General features: G+C 38.3%; 1 protein-coding gene across 6 annotated transcripts in view; it reads left to right on the forward strand.

The window, feature by feature from the left end:
• The window catches only part of TNRC6C (trinucleotide repeat containing adaptor 6C), a 348,388-nt gene that overhangs the window by 310,408 nt on the left and 22,800 nt on the right, over window positions 1-15,180 (forward strand). For 5 of the 6 annotated variants that reach the window (XM_064522528.1, XM_064522530.1, XM_064522532.1 and 2 more), the window contains 5 exons: window positions 6,269-6,478; window positions 7,750-7,916; window positions 9,276-9,356; window positions 10,020-10,077; window positions 10,404-10,549. In XM_064522528.1, coding sequence (XP_064378598.1) covers window positions 6,269-6,478; window positions 7,750-7,916; window positions 9,276-9,356; window positions 10,020-10,077; window positions 10,404-10,549 — 662 coding nt within the window. The remainder of the gene's footprint in view (window positions 1-6,268; window positions 6,479-7,749; window positions 7,917-9,275; window positions 9,357-10,019; window positions 10,078-10,403; window positions 10,550-15,180) is intronic. The other variant, XM_064522529.1, reaches the window with a different exon arrangement.

Below are 15,180 nucleotides of genomic sequence, written 5' to 3' on the forward strand. Positions count from 1 at the left end.
CTTGTTTTTTTAACGTTAAGCTGATTTTTGGATGATTACATCTATGCTTGTAAAACTGTTCACCTACAGTGACATATTGTTAATGCTATTCAAATGATCTTAACACCTTGCAGAGGAAAACTTAGTGTTCGGAATCCTCCAGATTTTGAAAATGGCATTTAAAAATTGGTCTTAATCTACACTGATTCCTCTGGAAATAGATAGCAGCACGACTGGGAAAGGCAGGGTGCCTTCTAAGTAATCTGCTGATGCAGTCCGAGAGCTGCTTAGTAATTTGCACTGATCTACTCAAGATGCCCCATGACCATGTTAAAGTGACAGTATTGAGTATTTTGCAAAAATGTTCATTAGAAAGGTTCTAAGGTGTTAAAGCAAAAACAAGCCCTAAAATAAACTTAGGATAATAGGCAAGAAAGAGGATAAATTGAATAATAATGAGGACAATTTAAAATACAATTTGATACTATTCTTCAATTTGATACTATTCTTAACATCTAGTGCGATCAAGCCTGCATAGGTTACGCTTTCTGTATGTGTGTTTTTGCTCATATACACTCACAGATGTGCACATATGCCCAGCTATAAAGGCCACACGTGTAGAAATGTTTTAAAGAACTATCATCTAATCTGCAAATCAATGAAAGCTAGGAATTGTCCTCCATGCCTTTATGTATTATGACAATCTTTACTTTTGTGTATACCTGGTAAGGGCTAGTCTTATGCTTACCTTGCACATGGAGAGCAAAAAATGTAATTTAAATGATCCTGTTAGTTTCGCAACTCAAAGCGTATAAGATCTGATTTTTAACATTGCATATAGCACAAAGCAGCTTTACAGCAATGTATGTTGTAAATATGTTGATCTTTGAACTTTATACAGACTTAAAAACATTTATAAATAATGTCTCATCTGGGACACCTAAAAATGGCTGAAATAATCAGTGGCTTTTCTATGATGCAGGCAGACACAGGCTTATAGTATGTTGGAGTGCCGCTTAACCTTATTTTTTCCTACTGCAATTCCCTGTCCTATCAGCTACACATTTCCAACTTGTACAATAAGTGAGACAAGGATCCTGTAGCCAGCGCTCTCCTGTAATCCACAGGAAAATTTCATCCAACGGTTCTTTTCCATGCATAATAGTTCTGTGAAAAACGTATGATTATGTATAACTAAAGGTTGAGCCATAGGGCACTGGTAAGTGCATGTGTAAAATTTTCCAGCTATTGAACTAAGGCATTAACATTGGCAGTTTAACTCCGGCATGGATCACGATGTGCCTTGCCAATCACTTCTATCATTTACCGTCATTCAGGGAACGTGAAGAACAGCAAATCCTGGATTCTCTCCCTGTGCTAGTAGGGAAGCCGGTGGTGCAGTTGTAAGATGGCACACGCATGCTCAAAGCAGAGATGGATTTTTATGCTGCTGTAACTGTTCACCAGGGAGTAGCAATGCCTTTTGAGTTTTAAGTTTATACTGCATTAGTTCAGAAATGAAGGGCAAGTTACAGTCTTGTTGTTCAAGTTGTCACCCATCCCCAGCAGTTCTCAAAATTCCTTGAATATAGAACTTAAAAGCTAGTGATGGGAAACAGATGTTGGTACACACTTGATGAAAATGCTCCAAGGAGTTTCTTTTTGTGTTGTAAAAAAACAAAATGTGGTAGCTAATGTGATAAATCTACTGCTTTCTGGTTTTTGGGACTTCCTCCCAAACCACTGGTGAGTTCTTTGGAAAGACAAGCAAAGAGCTAGTGGTTTTGATTTAGACAAAATTTTAACCTAAATTACTTATGCATAATTCTTACTAGCACTCCTGACACTTCCGAATTTCATACAAGGAGAATGAGGACTGAGAAGAGGTTTTGCAAACAGGGGGATGAACAGGAGAGAGAGATTGTGGGATCCTGAGGAGCCACAGAGCTTTCTTCGAAGTGCTCAGACGTGGGCCTGCTGCTTTTCTCTTTGTAGTGGATGGGTGGAGAGTGGCAGGATTCCAGCAGTCCGTCTTCCCTCTGAAAGAAGGAACTAACAAAAGATAACGTAGATTTACCTATGGAGATTTTATATTGAGAATTAAGGTCTCTGGAGCTCCTAGAGAGTAAGTAATTGAAATTTTAAAACTCTGAACCAGGTCTAAACTCTGAAAGCTCTGAAGTCCTCTTCTCGCTATTTCTGTTATCATCTTATACCATTGTCTTGGTGGCAACTTAGATATCATTCGTAATGTGTCATTCGCATGAAGCAGAGAACGCAGGAGTGATACATTTTCCATACCTTGAATTTACATTGGAGTGGATTTGAAAACACATCAATTTGGAGCTCCTTTAGGATACTCACAGATAAACCTAACATGTAGAGCGTGCTCAGCCCCCAAACAAGTGAGTGATAAGAGGTGATTCTGCGAAGCCTCTCCTCCGCTTCGGCTCAACGTTGATGTCATTGCTGAAGCCGGATTCCTAAGTACGGACTGTGCCGACCTGCCAGCTCTCCTGGTGCTGAGCAGTGTGAGTAGGTCCTGAGCTCCACTGCATGGAGAGGAAACCCTTTCAGAAAATTAAGACATGAAAGGCCAAGGCTCATGGGTGACTCTTGAAAACATATAACCTCCCCCCATACTCACAGTTTATTTCTTTTCCATTATTCTTAGACTAACTAGTGAATATTTAGTAAGTAATCTCATTTTGCTGCAGAATCTCTTCCTTTTTCTTCTACATAAGGTCCTAATATTTTGGGTTGCCGGTATTGTAGTCATAGGCTCTGGTATTTATCACAGACCAAACAACTTCAAGGAAAACAATTTCTGTCATGCAAATAGCTATAGGGTTATTTTGAGGGAAAACAACTGTATCCTGCCATAGCTTAGTTAACATTTCACTTTCCCTTGAGGATTTCCTGTTGGCTGGGCCCCAATGTTAATTACGGTTATTTTTTCCCATAAAACAAACTGCCAATGTGTCCATATTTATTACTCACTGTGATCTTTTTGTTTCTTGCAATTCAAAGTGTTTAAAAATTTTGGTATTAAAACCTCACTCTCCTGCCAAAGAACCCTTTAACAGAGCTTACTCTGTTTGAAAACAACGTTCACCCAGATCTGTCGGGGGGTTTTAAAGCATGGAGCTTTTTCTCAGGAAAGTCTAGATACATATTTTTTTTCATAGAGAAAATCACAAATTTTCTCTGGGCAGAATTTTTGAAAATTGATGACTTTTTCAGATTTTGGGCCGCTCTGAAGATGTTATCCTTCCAAATAGCTGCGTAAAGAAGCTTTCAAAGTAGTTTCTTGCATTCGCTCAACCCTCTGTAATGCAGTTTGCAAGCTGCCTTTATTGTGAGCTGTATGGCATTGGAAAGCATCACACGGCCAGAGGCAGTGTTTGCCCTGGGCTGTCTGGTAGGCCGCCGGTGTCTGAAAAACAAATCCTGCTACGTTATTTTAAAAATCAAGGAGAAGCCTTTTTTTGAAGAAAAGGAACTTTTCTGGAGAATGCAAAGCAAATGTATTTCCTGCTACTTGTCGCATTTTGCATCGTCCATTTGAAAATGTAGCCTTACGTGCCTTTTTAAGTTTCTAAAATGGAGCAGTCACATAGAGTCATTAAAAAGGTGGCACAGAGATGATAACACTGAGAAAGCAGGTACTGAGAAAGCAGGTGCTTATCTTGGAGGAGAAAAACAGATTCATAATTGATAAATACTCTAGAATTTGGGTAAAGGTTAATTTTTGCCGTGTACAAACTATTTCTGCAGCAGCCTTCAGTTTTTAATAACTAATTTCCTGAATTTAATTTGATCTGTCAGGATGCTTTGGAAAATGTTTATTTTAATGCATTTTGTTTGTTTTTATGTAGTCACAAGTATTATCTTAGCAAAAGCTATCTCACTATTTGTAATCCCATAATATTTACTGTTCAGCGCAGTTAAGGCAGAAATAACTTGGCGTTGCACATCTGTGGTCTTTAATCAACGCTATTGAATTTACAGTAACGAATGGTCCGATTCCTCGGATTTTTTATTCCACAAACTAGTACACTTCACCACTTCAGTATATAATTTGTGTTTTAAGGTTGCTTTTATGAGTATGTACAGTTTTCAGTGTAGTTTGCATGCATGCAGAGAAATGCTACACTTCTGCCCTCTCTGCCTTTGTATTCTAGTTGGTACTTCAGAGATGCTTTGGTTTTTTGTTTCATTTGTGTGCAGTTAATCTCTTTCAGATGCTAGTATAATTAAAATAGATACATGCAGTTGTCTGAGCAGGTTGCCTCCTGAGTAGTGAGAAAGAAATTCAAATAAAGCATCACTTAAATGAGTTGGCTTAAAGATGCAAGCAGCAATTTTAAATAAGGATTTTAGGCGAAACGCCAAGTTAAACGCTGTGTTAAGCAGTGGTTCAGTTATATGCATACACGTGTGTGCCTGTGTGTGGTTATCTTTTGTATACACCTTAAAATTAACCACAAATTCAAGTTTGGTTGATACAGCTTAGAACAAAGCATTTTTATTTCAAATTTGAAAATCAATTACAAATGCATAGGGAAGGTAGGGCTGGGGGGGGGGGGGTATTACCATAACTCAGATTGAGAGTTGGCATCGCATGAGACACAATGAAATTTTGGGTTTTTTTGTCGGAAGTATTTTTTTAAAACACTACGAAGCTTGCTGGTGGAAAAAGAGCCTTATATTTGTTCTTGAACATGTAGGCTTAATTTGACTGTATTTTGTGTCATGCATAGTTTTATTGTTATCTAAGAGAACTGTAGTTGCTTTAAGAAATGGAACCTGAAATAAATGTGTAATACAGTGACATTAGAGGGGTGAACAGATATGAATCCCTCTCTTTGAAAGGAATTTTTTCCACTGTTTGCTAACTAGTGTCCAAAATATTACTGGTGGGGTACATTGCCTGCAGCTTCTAGTAGCAGAATTTCTGTTGAAATCAATAAGTCCTGCAACAACTCATAGCAAACATAAACACATCGATCGATGAAACGCTACTGCTTAGTCCATTTACTTATATGATTTCCTTGTCGTTATCCACCTTGTTTGGGTATCTGTTGGTGCAGAAGTGAGGTAAATGTAAGAACTTTATTTTCTTGCCTGTGATGTATGACTTATGTATTTTAAAAAGTAGCTTGAAATCCATGTGTGATCAAAATCTGTCTTTCTGGAAAATTTACTAAAACAAACCGGTCTTGCATGGAAGTAGGAAGCTGTTCTGTCTTTATATTGTTTTGGGGAGAAAAAAAACTTTGAAAATGTTTTTCTCAAGTGCTGATGTTCAACAAAAATGCTGCACTCCTATGTGTAAAAGAAAAGAAATAGAAGCAAATAGCTTCAAAAGAAACCTTTTTTTAGAGGTAATTGCAATTTAAAATCCAATTTAAGCTTTTTTTGTGTCGTTCCATGTTGCTCTTTAGGGCTCAAAAGCTACGTGACAGTTCTTGGTATATTCAACTTCAGGAGTAAAATCACTGTCATACGGATTTAAGCGCATTAGATTCAAGCCAGGCTAAAGACATTTCTTTATACTAGCTTACATCTTTCAATGAGTTAAAATAATACTGGAACGCAGTGACTTCTATCTGCCGTTCCTCGTATTTGTGCTATAGGTTCTGATTGCACTCACGTCTCGTTGGGCTGTGAAAACCATGCGAGTTATAACGTAGAGCCTCAGTGATGAAGGGGTGTGTAGGGAACACACTCAACCATGAGCCTTTAATAAAAATAAGGACTGATTTCAACATATACAATCAATGAATACTTAAGGTGGTAACGCTAAGACTAACATCTAACTTACTCATAGGGCACGAGAAAAGAGATTTGGTAATTTGTAAATAATTAAGAGGTATTAAAATTGCTTAAAGTCTTTCATTTAAACAAGGTCCAGCTCAAATATGGGTCTTGGTCTCATCAGTGCTCCCAGTGCTGAGTGTGGTGGTTGGCACAGGTCATCCCTGTTTGGTCTGCTCTGAGAAGTGACTTCTGCAACAGCAGCTCCCTTTGGATGAGATCTGGTACTTACGTGGCAGTGTGACTGCTCCTGGCTATGTTGAAAAATGAGCTGTGTCTTAACTTTGCATTGCTATTCGATTAAGAAAAAGACTTCTGAGACCAGATCAAAAAAAAATTATTTTTTTAATATGCTAAATTAGAGCCACTGAGTCTGCTTATTGGTTCATGCTCTTCCCAGACAGACTAGTAAACCGTCTGTCTTCAAAATGATTGACGAAAGAAACCTTTCTTCTTTTCCTTGCTTCAGCAGGCTGGGGCGAAATGCCTACTGTCCACACAAAGACCGAAGCTTCTTGGGGAGAGCCGTCCTCCCCTTCTGCTGCAGTTGATAATGGCACTTCGGCGTGGGGGAAGCCCCCCAGCAGTGGTACAGGGTGGGGAGATAATCCTGCCGAGCCGGCGGGGACGTACGGAAGAACAACCGCTCCAGCTGCTGCCCCAGCACTGTGCAAACCAGGTACCCGCGCAGATGTCCCTCTGATAGGTGGTCAGGGACGTAAGGGGGGATGTCTTTTTTACCGGTATTTCTAAACAGCACTTCTTTTTTCCGATTTTCTGTGCATTCAAATCAGAGGCTGTCTTAATCATTTTGTTTTCAAAAAGTCCAGAAACTGTCTCAAAACTTGGAGATTCCAGATACCAAATTCTCTCTCATGGTAACGCATTTAAAAATATGAATGCAGCACATTTGCCCAGAAGATTTAAATATGCTCCTTATAGTATTTTTGTGTACTTTGAAAGCAGTACCTTATAAATTGCAGAGATATAGGAAACTGCAAAGCTGCAGAAAAATGTGAACAGTGCTTATCCCTAGGTCCTTAAAAGAAACCTGTATGAGGGTGAGAAGCAACTGAACTCAGTCAGGGTAGGACTGATTCTGGTAGGAAAAGAAACACCCAAGAATAACTAGTCAAAACTTAACTATTCCGGGAAACTGAGGGAAGTGGGTATTTTCTTCAGCTGTGAAAACTGTTCAGAGGTTCAGGAACGTCCCGAACTACTTACTGCTTTGAGACTCCTGACTAATAAAACCCTTCCATCTCCCAGTACTTTGGAGGCTACAGTGCTTTTTAGAAGTCTGTTCTGGCTGTGGTGGTCTTTAAGCTCCACTTCTGCAAAATACAATACTGAGAGAGAACTGCAAGTCCCAGAAAACCTTTCATCCAGAAAAACTAAAAAGAGTAGTGAGAGGTCTTAAAATGTGTTATGCCAGCCTTTGAGCAGAACAGAATGAAGCAACACAACCTCATCAGTTAATGTAAAGTGTTCCTGTTAGCCCACTTACTCCCTTCAGATCCCATTCTTGTGAGATCTGAACGAGTTTGCTTCTGACTGCTAGTAGCCTTGAAATTCAGTTTTGCTCATCAGGAAGAATATGGCAGCTAAAATGGTGAGATTCATTGAAAGCAAAATTGTGTCATCAGTATGTGGTCATACTTTTGGTGCCTCAGGCTTGGATGGCCACATATCTTGCTTGTTCAGGAGAAGGAAGACCTGCTGTGGCTGGACTTTTTCTTCTATGACAGTTTTTAGAGTATTTTTCTTTTTTACTAGGTTCAAGGAAGGAGTCATTATAGTTTAATGTCAAATAAGCTGTTTTGATGAACCTTTGTATCTCTTGAAAATACTCAGATATTAGTATACCAGATATGGCATGAATGGATGTTTCTGTAAAAATCTGCAGCAGGAGTGATCTGGTTTTCTTCTCCCTCTCTCCGCTCCCTCCAGCTTCAAAATCTATGCAAGAAGGCTGGGGCAGTGGTGGGGATGAAGTGAATCTCAGTACTAGTCAGTGGGAAGATGAAGAAGGAGATATGTGGAATAATACTGCTTCTCAAGAGAGCAGCTCCTCCTGTAATTCCTGGGGGAATGCCCCGAAGAAAGGACTTCAAAAGGTAGGACAAAAATAAGGATAGTCGCTAGGAATCAGTAGAATTAGTGTAGCATTCCTAGCATCAGTTGTTACAAATTTTCTTCCTAGTATTACTACTTCAGACTGAATGAAAATCTGTTCCCTTGTGAATGGTGAAAATGAACCTGGTGATAGTGGAAGTGGATTTATGTACCATTTTGCTAGCAAATAAAGTAAAAGCTGCTGCTTATTAGGCCCAACACACGCATTTCGCCTGAAGTCTTAAATTAGCACTCCGACACCTGAGCACAAACATAACCTGACTGTTCCAGTAATAAATGATTCGAGTATAGCCTACCTCATTTCCAGGTGAAAGTGGAAGACTTTTAGCATGTCAGATGCTTCGGGGGGTTCCTTGTTGTTTTTGTTTTCTATAAGTTTTATAAGCTTCCACGTATTCTGAAGAAATAGTAACACATTAACAAAAGCAAACAGAAAAAGCATAAGCGAGGCTTTCAGACACTTTCTGCGGTGACAGAAAAGCAAACTGTGGTCTGTGAGGAAGTGGTCCAGCAAAAACTATTTCCGACTTCCAAAAAACAAATAGATAATTCCAAGGTGTGTACTGTTACAAGAACAAAGTAAATTTGTATTAATGCCACACTCAACCAAGAACACGTGCAATTATGTTAGGATATTTTCCATTGCACAGAGTCTTTATTTCAGGAAAAGGCCAGCCCGTAAATTAAAGGAGTTAGGATTACATTTAGCCAGTTAGTTTGTTATTCCATTAGCTGTCGTAATTAGGCAAGTGATTTGATCAAGTAAGGCTGTTTTTCCATGCTGTCCGCACCCCAAAACAAATGCATACTTGTCTCTTGGTAATTTCTGAAGAACTGAACTGAAGAGTACTTCTTAAGGATTTTGCAAGAGAAAAGCTACACAGAGCTCTTTTGAAGATGTTTATCTAAGCATTCTTGTTTGTTTTAAGAAAATACACTGAATAACATAACATTCTAACCTTTCAGGTTGCAAAGTCATTCTTGGGGAATGTTTTTCAGGAAATTTTGTACTATTTCAAAATTTTTTATTTCATCACATTTTTCTGCCAAGACTAAAGATGAAAAATGTGAAGGTAGCTTTAATTCATTGGTCAGCAAATCAAATAATAAATAGTACATTCAACAGCTGTTCAACTGAGACAAAATTTTTATGCTCTGTGGGGGAAGAGAATCTCAGTTATTTTGGTTGCAGGGTTCCCGTATATATTATAAATATCTGTATTAACAGAGCTTACAGTAGCATGTATTATTAAGAGGGAAAACTGGTCATGTATTTGATCCACATGTCACTAGTTTGCTTATAGAAAATAGACCATTAATGGAGCTTCCCACTTACTTAGGGCATGAAGACATCTAGCAAGCAAGATGAGGCCTGGATCATGAACCGTCTGATAAAACAGCTCACAGACATGGGCTTCCCTGTGAGTAGTGTTCCTATTTCAGCATATCTGCAGCTTAGCTTCTGTAGCATGTAGTTCTGTTTCTGATGTTTCAGGCTGTAGCTACAAAAAGATAATTAGTCTTCCTCTTTTCAGGGAATTAGTTCTGTTGTCTGCATTTAGACATTTTCCCTAATTTAAGAAATTTACCATAAGTTAATACAATGTTCTTTGAGGTTACTTGCTGATATACTTAATTTGATGACATTTGTAGAACTTTTCAGGTTCTGAGTTTTATAACAGGTGTTACTTTGAACTTCAGTAATAATTCTTCTGTTCCCCATTCCCTTATTAAACAGATGGAATTAGGGTATAGCTGTGCTCTGGAGTTTATTTATTTATTTGTTTGTTTTGCTAAGAGAGGCATATAGTAGTGATACTTAATTTAACCACAGAAAATAGGAAGTAATTTAATAGAAAATGCATATGACTTGACCTTGTACAAGTGTTACTTATTTGACAAACTGAAACAACCGGGTCTTTGTGGGAATTGGTAAAAGCAGAAAAGACATGTATAAACCTAATTTGTGCCACTTAGTAAATATTAAATCCACTATTTAAGAGACACATCTGCTTTCTCAGTTTGCTTTGAAGTCATCCAAGCATGATTACTTTTTCTTTTAACTTAATCCATATTGTTAACAGAGAGAGCCAGCGGAAGAGGCCTTGAAGAGCAACAATATGAATCTCGATCAGGCCATGAGTAAGTAACTGTGTAACTAAAATTTTTTTTCTTTAATGCAACTCAGAAAACATTCATGATTCTGGAGTATGATATTACCCAGTTTAATTGGATAACTTTGTTTTTTAAAGGTTTTTTTTTTTTATGCAAGACTATCAAGACCAGCCACTGTTTGTAGGTTTTAGTACTTTCAGAGGCAAAATATGTAGTTTTCTGTTTAAACAGGAGTGATTTGTAACAGATCTAGAAATAGTTTCTAGTGTGTTTTGGTTTTCGGAGTTTTGACAAATTCACTCTCTTTGCATCACCTTTGCTTTTCAATGCATTTCCCCTTGCTTTCTGCGAAGGTGCTCTGCTGGAAAAGAAGGTGGAAATGGACAAGCGTGGAATGGGAGTGACCGACTACAATGGAATGGTCACCAAACCCCTTGGCTGCCGCCCACCACCAATCTCCAAAGAGTCTTCCATGGACCGCCCCACCTTCCTTGACAAGGTAAGCTTAGAAATATGGGTATGATTGACGAGCCAAAACTGTACACGATGTAGAGATGCTGATGATTTCCACTATCTGTTTAGAAAGCTCCGCAAAGAAGTGTGATACATAATTACATACTAGTTTATTCTTTTTCTTCTCTTCCTTTACCTTGTGTGAATTTAGTCCTTGTGGGAAAGATCTGCTGATTTGATTTCCACATGGAAATAAATAATGATCATCACCAGTGTTATGTTTTGAGGAAAAAAAGAGAAAAAACACCAAGGAATCAGTAATGCAGTGGAATAGTAATGGGGCAAAAAAGTGTGGTGGAGTTAGTAATGGGGAGAAAAAAGAAACAAGGGGAACAGAAAGCCTTTTGCTCTGTAAGAGTCCAGGGAGTCAGTAAGCATTGCCCAAGCTAATGAGCAAGTAGGGACCAAGGCCAAAATCTTCAAAAGAGCTAGACTCCTAAAACCTGTTTTGGTTCTGAGCTCCCTATAGATTCTTGTGGAAGTTCAATACTTAATTAGGAATGAGGAGCCAATCTATTTATGTTAACTCAAAGAGCAGACAAGCACAGTCAAAAATAGCTTCTCTGGTAAGCTTCCTTTTCTGTGGTCATGTATGACCAGTTTTCCAGGACCAGGTAGTGATTGAGTAGAAGGCTACAGAAGATAGGGGTGTCCAAGAAACAAAGTGCCTAAAGAAAAGGATGTAGGGAACAGTGCAGCGAGGTCTTCAGTAGGAAATGCAATTTACAGCCTAGGTAATGTGCTACACACTGACCCACCAAAGCACCTCAGAATTCCTCAGAAAATTTTTAATACAGGAAGAGCAGTCTGCAGTGCCGTTCTTTTTTTCATGGGTTATTTGAAGTGGCAATAAAGACAGTGAGTGAATTTTGGCTTTTGTATTTGTTTTTTTTTTTTTTCTGGATGTGGAAATCAGTGCCTTTTACAAACTTCACTGAAACCAATTCTTTTTGTGTGGGCTGTTCACAGGATATGAGGTAGTAAAGACATCTAGTCTTGTTAGCACAGACTATATTAAAAACTTCATGGACCCTGAATAATGATTATTTTCCTGGTCCTCCAACCTGTGTTTTCTTGTAGTCTTAACTATAGTGCTGTGTTTAAAATTATGGTCCTAGGTGTGATAGGATCCCAGGTACTGTGAGAAGAAAATTAGTGTGGTTTTTCAGATCCAGGTGCTATACTAGAACAGCTGGTAAACACTGACCTTTTAGTGGCAACTGTTACTATTTCTGCTGTCTTTGCAGTCTAAACAGTTAGCTGTGTTTTTGTTCTGGTACAATGCAGACTGTAAACAAGTTGATTTGATTTAAAAACAAATGTATGATACACTATTACAGCTTATTTATATTAATAAGAAAAAAATGAGTGCCTGTATAAGATTTACTTTAGAGGGTCCTTACATAGCAAAAGTTACGATAGTTTAAATGCTGTCACAGTGCTTCTTAGTGTAGTGTCATGGCACTTTCCTCCATATATGAATATATTAGAAGTATGCTTTTCTGCTTATGAGGGAGTAACACTTGTTCTCTCAGGGCTGCCTACTCATGCTATAGTGGTATGGTGTCTTGTATGTTGTCCTTCCTTAAACCAGACTGAGCTGATTGTATGGTTTCAGCATATCAGATTCAACCTAGCTCTTTCTTCTTTTTTTTCCTCTTCCTGCCACTGTAAAGTTCATCGTTTATTCTTAACTATGGCCAATCTATTTGTTTATGGCAAACCTGAATGAATATGTTAATTGAAGGATCCCTCTCCTGATGAAGGGCACAAAATTAGTGCATGTATGCCAATTAACCTTTTCTTTTCTAGTATAACAGTATCTCGAGCAGTAACATTATTGCCAAAGAGAGAGGTTCATTATATGCAGCATAACGCATAATTATGGAAACATATGTTAAACACAAGTATTGAAAAGAGAGTACTAAACTCATTCATATTCATACAGCTAGTAAAATCTGTCAGTCTAGGCATAATCTGTCACAATGACTTTCTTATACCGAAGGAAATAATTGTGATTCCAAACTATATTTTTTAGCTATCACAGTGTTGAGCAACTTGCTAAGTGGATTAAATAAATGTAGTCTCTACTCTAAGAATAGGGGATTTTTCCAGAGATATTCTTTCCATATTTACATCTCATGCTGCTAGAGCAGCTCCTCCTCTTCAAAACTGTTTTTGCCCTTTTGAGGGACTATTTCAGAGTATGAACCTGGGCTGCCTCACTTCTCGATTAGATCATTCTTCTCTGTGGTCGGTGAACAAGCTGTCTGCCACAGCTGCACGAAGCATCCAAGCCAACATTCCTGACTTTACCTATTGTCTTATGAAGTCACTATCCTTTTATTTGGCTTTGCTGAGTCTTCAGTAAGTTATGTAAAATTCCTGTTGTCGGTGAACTCGAAAGCTGGGCTGGCGTGCTCGTTGCTACCGCTCTCTCAGCTGATTCTCTCAGCTCGCTTGAGTTGAGTCTCAGTGCTGTTTCTGCTGCTTTTTCTTTGAAAGGTAAAGTCAGCATTCTTTTATTCAGATAAAGAAGTGGCACAGATTGGTCTGTGCAACTAAACGTCTCCTTTGAACTTCTGCCTTGACTTGTTCCTTAACACTTGCCGCACATACTCTTTATTCTGTGTCACATTGAGTTTATCTTTGGCACTCAGTGCTTTGTTAATTGTATTATTTTTAAAGATGTTACCTTGCCCTGTAGCACCATAAAAGGAGAAGGGAGAAAATCCAATGGCTTTAAGAAAATACAGATCCAGCCTAGCAGTACCCTGATACATGATCTGAACCACGTTATCCTTTACTTGGAGTTGAGCATGCCATACTTAGGTGTCAGGTTTGCTTGAAGATGCTACCTGATGTCTTCTGGAGCCATCAAATTTGTAAAAATGAACAAACAGGGGGAAAAAAGAAAAGAAAAATTAAGATTTTCCTGGTAGCCCAGAGTGCTTCAAAAGATCTTTTCTTGACGCGTAGGAGTTAAGGTTGGGTACCATTCCTGAGTATTAGGACTCGAGTTTGGTGTGTATTCTCATTGCACCTATTGAGCATTCTTCTAAGCTCAGAAGAAAAGTGTGGTTGTTTGGTGGTGATCAGAACTGACCACTGCTCTATTGAAAATCCTGACCTATAAAGAGGTTTCATTTAACTTTTTTAGCACAATTAGATGCTACTGTTCAATGCGGAACCATTGAAAAGATGTGATATATTTATCAAAGTGCCAAAAACAAAGCAGAGAGAAAAAATATCAGCTGCCTTTCCTGCTCTCCTCTACCTTTGCTTTTTTATGCTTTTTCCCATATTGCCAACTTCGAGTCCTGTCTTACCTTTGCTCTGATGCTGCTTTCAGACTGTCTTCCAAATTCTGGAGCATATAGGAGACTGTGTGAAATTCTCCCCTTACAAATTAAGCCTCTTTTTCAATATTATCTTATTCACTGACCAGCTCTTCTTCCCTGTTGGTGAGAAATCCAGGCCTGCAAGTCTTGATGCATATTGGCTGCAATCAGGTTCTTCCACAGAAGTTCTTTCTAACTGACTAGACTGTTTCCTCTTTTTAATACAAATATTATGGGGATTTTTTCAACCTTATCTTGCCCAGTTGTCCCTAGTGAGTGTGATAGCTTTTTGTCTTTTGGATAATGAATGGGATATTTCATCATTAAGCAGAAACACTTTTTAAGACTTTGCACTTATATGATGATTAGTAGATTTTTAAGTTAGATTTTTATTTTCTTCTTTGTTCCTCCATTTCTGCTTCATATGGTCCCGTGATTGTTTCTATTTTATGTTGTCAAATTTTGAAATGTCTTTCAAATTCCTCTATTTCCAAAAATAAAAATACTGATGATAAACACATCTCTGAATATTACACCTCTTGCAGATTTCTTACACCTGTGCATAGCATCTGTCAGGTTTGCAGGAACCCTGTTTTGCGGTGCAATTTTATTTCTTTAGCTTCTGTCTTTGAAAGAGGAATTTTTTTCTGTTTTAAAAAGTTACTTGTGTTTTCTACTACTTTTGTAACTGACTTCTTGTAAACCTGGCACATTCTGCAGTCTGGCATCCATCTGTTAGGCTGTTTTGATTCATGGAGTGGCAGTTGTTGGCAAGTGACTGCCAAAGTGTTCAGGAATCCTGTGCTAAATTGTCCATATCTCACAGGGATAAAAAAACAATGAGTAATGCAGCTTGCGTTCTGTAGTATTTGGTGCATGGGACTCTTGTAAGATACTTTCCAAAGCCTTAAAAATAATGTATCATTAAGCACCATTATTGTGCTTTGCGTTGGTTAAGTGTAGAAGGAAACGCCGCCCCTGTAGGATTTTACAGCTGATCAAATCCTTTCAAAAAATTAAATTCTGTGCTGGATTTAGCATGATTTTGGCAATTCCAGCGTTAGAGGTTTGTTTACTTGTTTAACCTGAGGGAGGAATGTGGCATAGATTTGTAACAAAATCACTGAAAAGATTTGGACTGGAAAAGCTAGGTAGAACAGCTTATTCTTCAGTGAGGGATCCTACATAAAGGAACTGAAAAGTAATGGGTTACGAATGATTGTCAACAGTAAAGATTTCACCTATTCTAGGTTGAGGCGGATGAGTCCTTCCTGTT

Source organism: Dromaius novaehollandiae, chromosome 18 (assembly GCF_036370855.1).
Source record: "Dromaius novaehollandiae isolate bDroNov1 chromosome 18, bDroNov1.hap1, whole genome shotgun sequence".
Taxonomy (NCBI): domain Eukaryota; kingdom Metazoa; phylum Chordata; class Aves; order Casuariiformes; family Dromaiidae; genus Dromaius; species Dromaius novaehollandiae.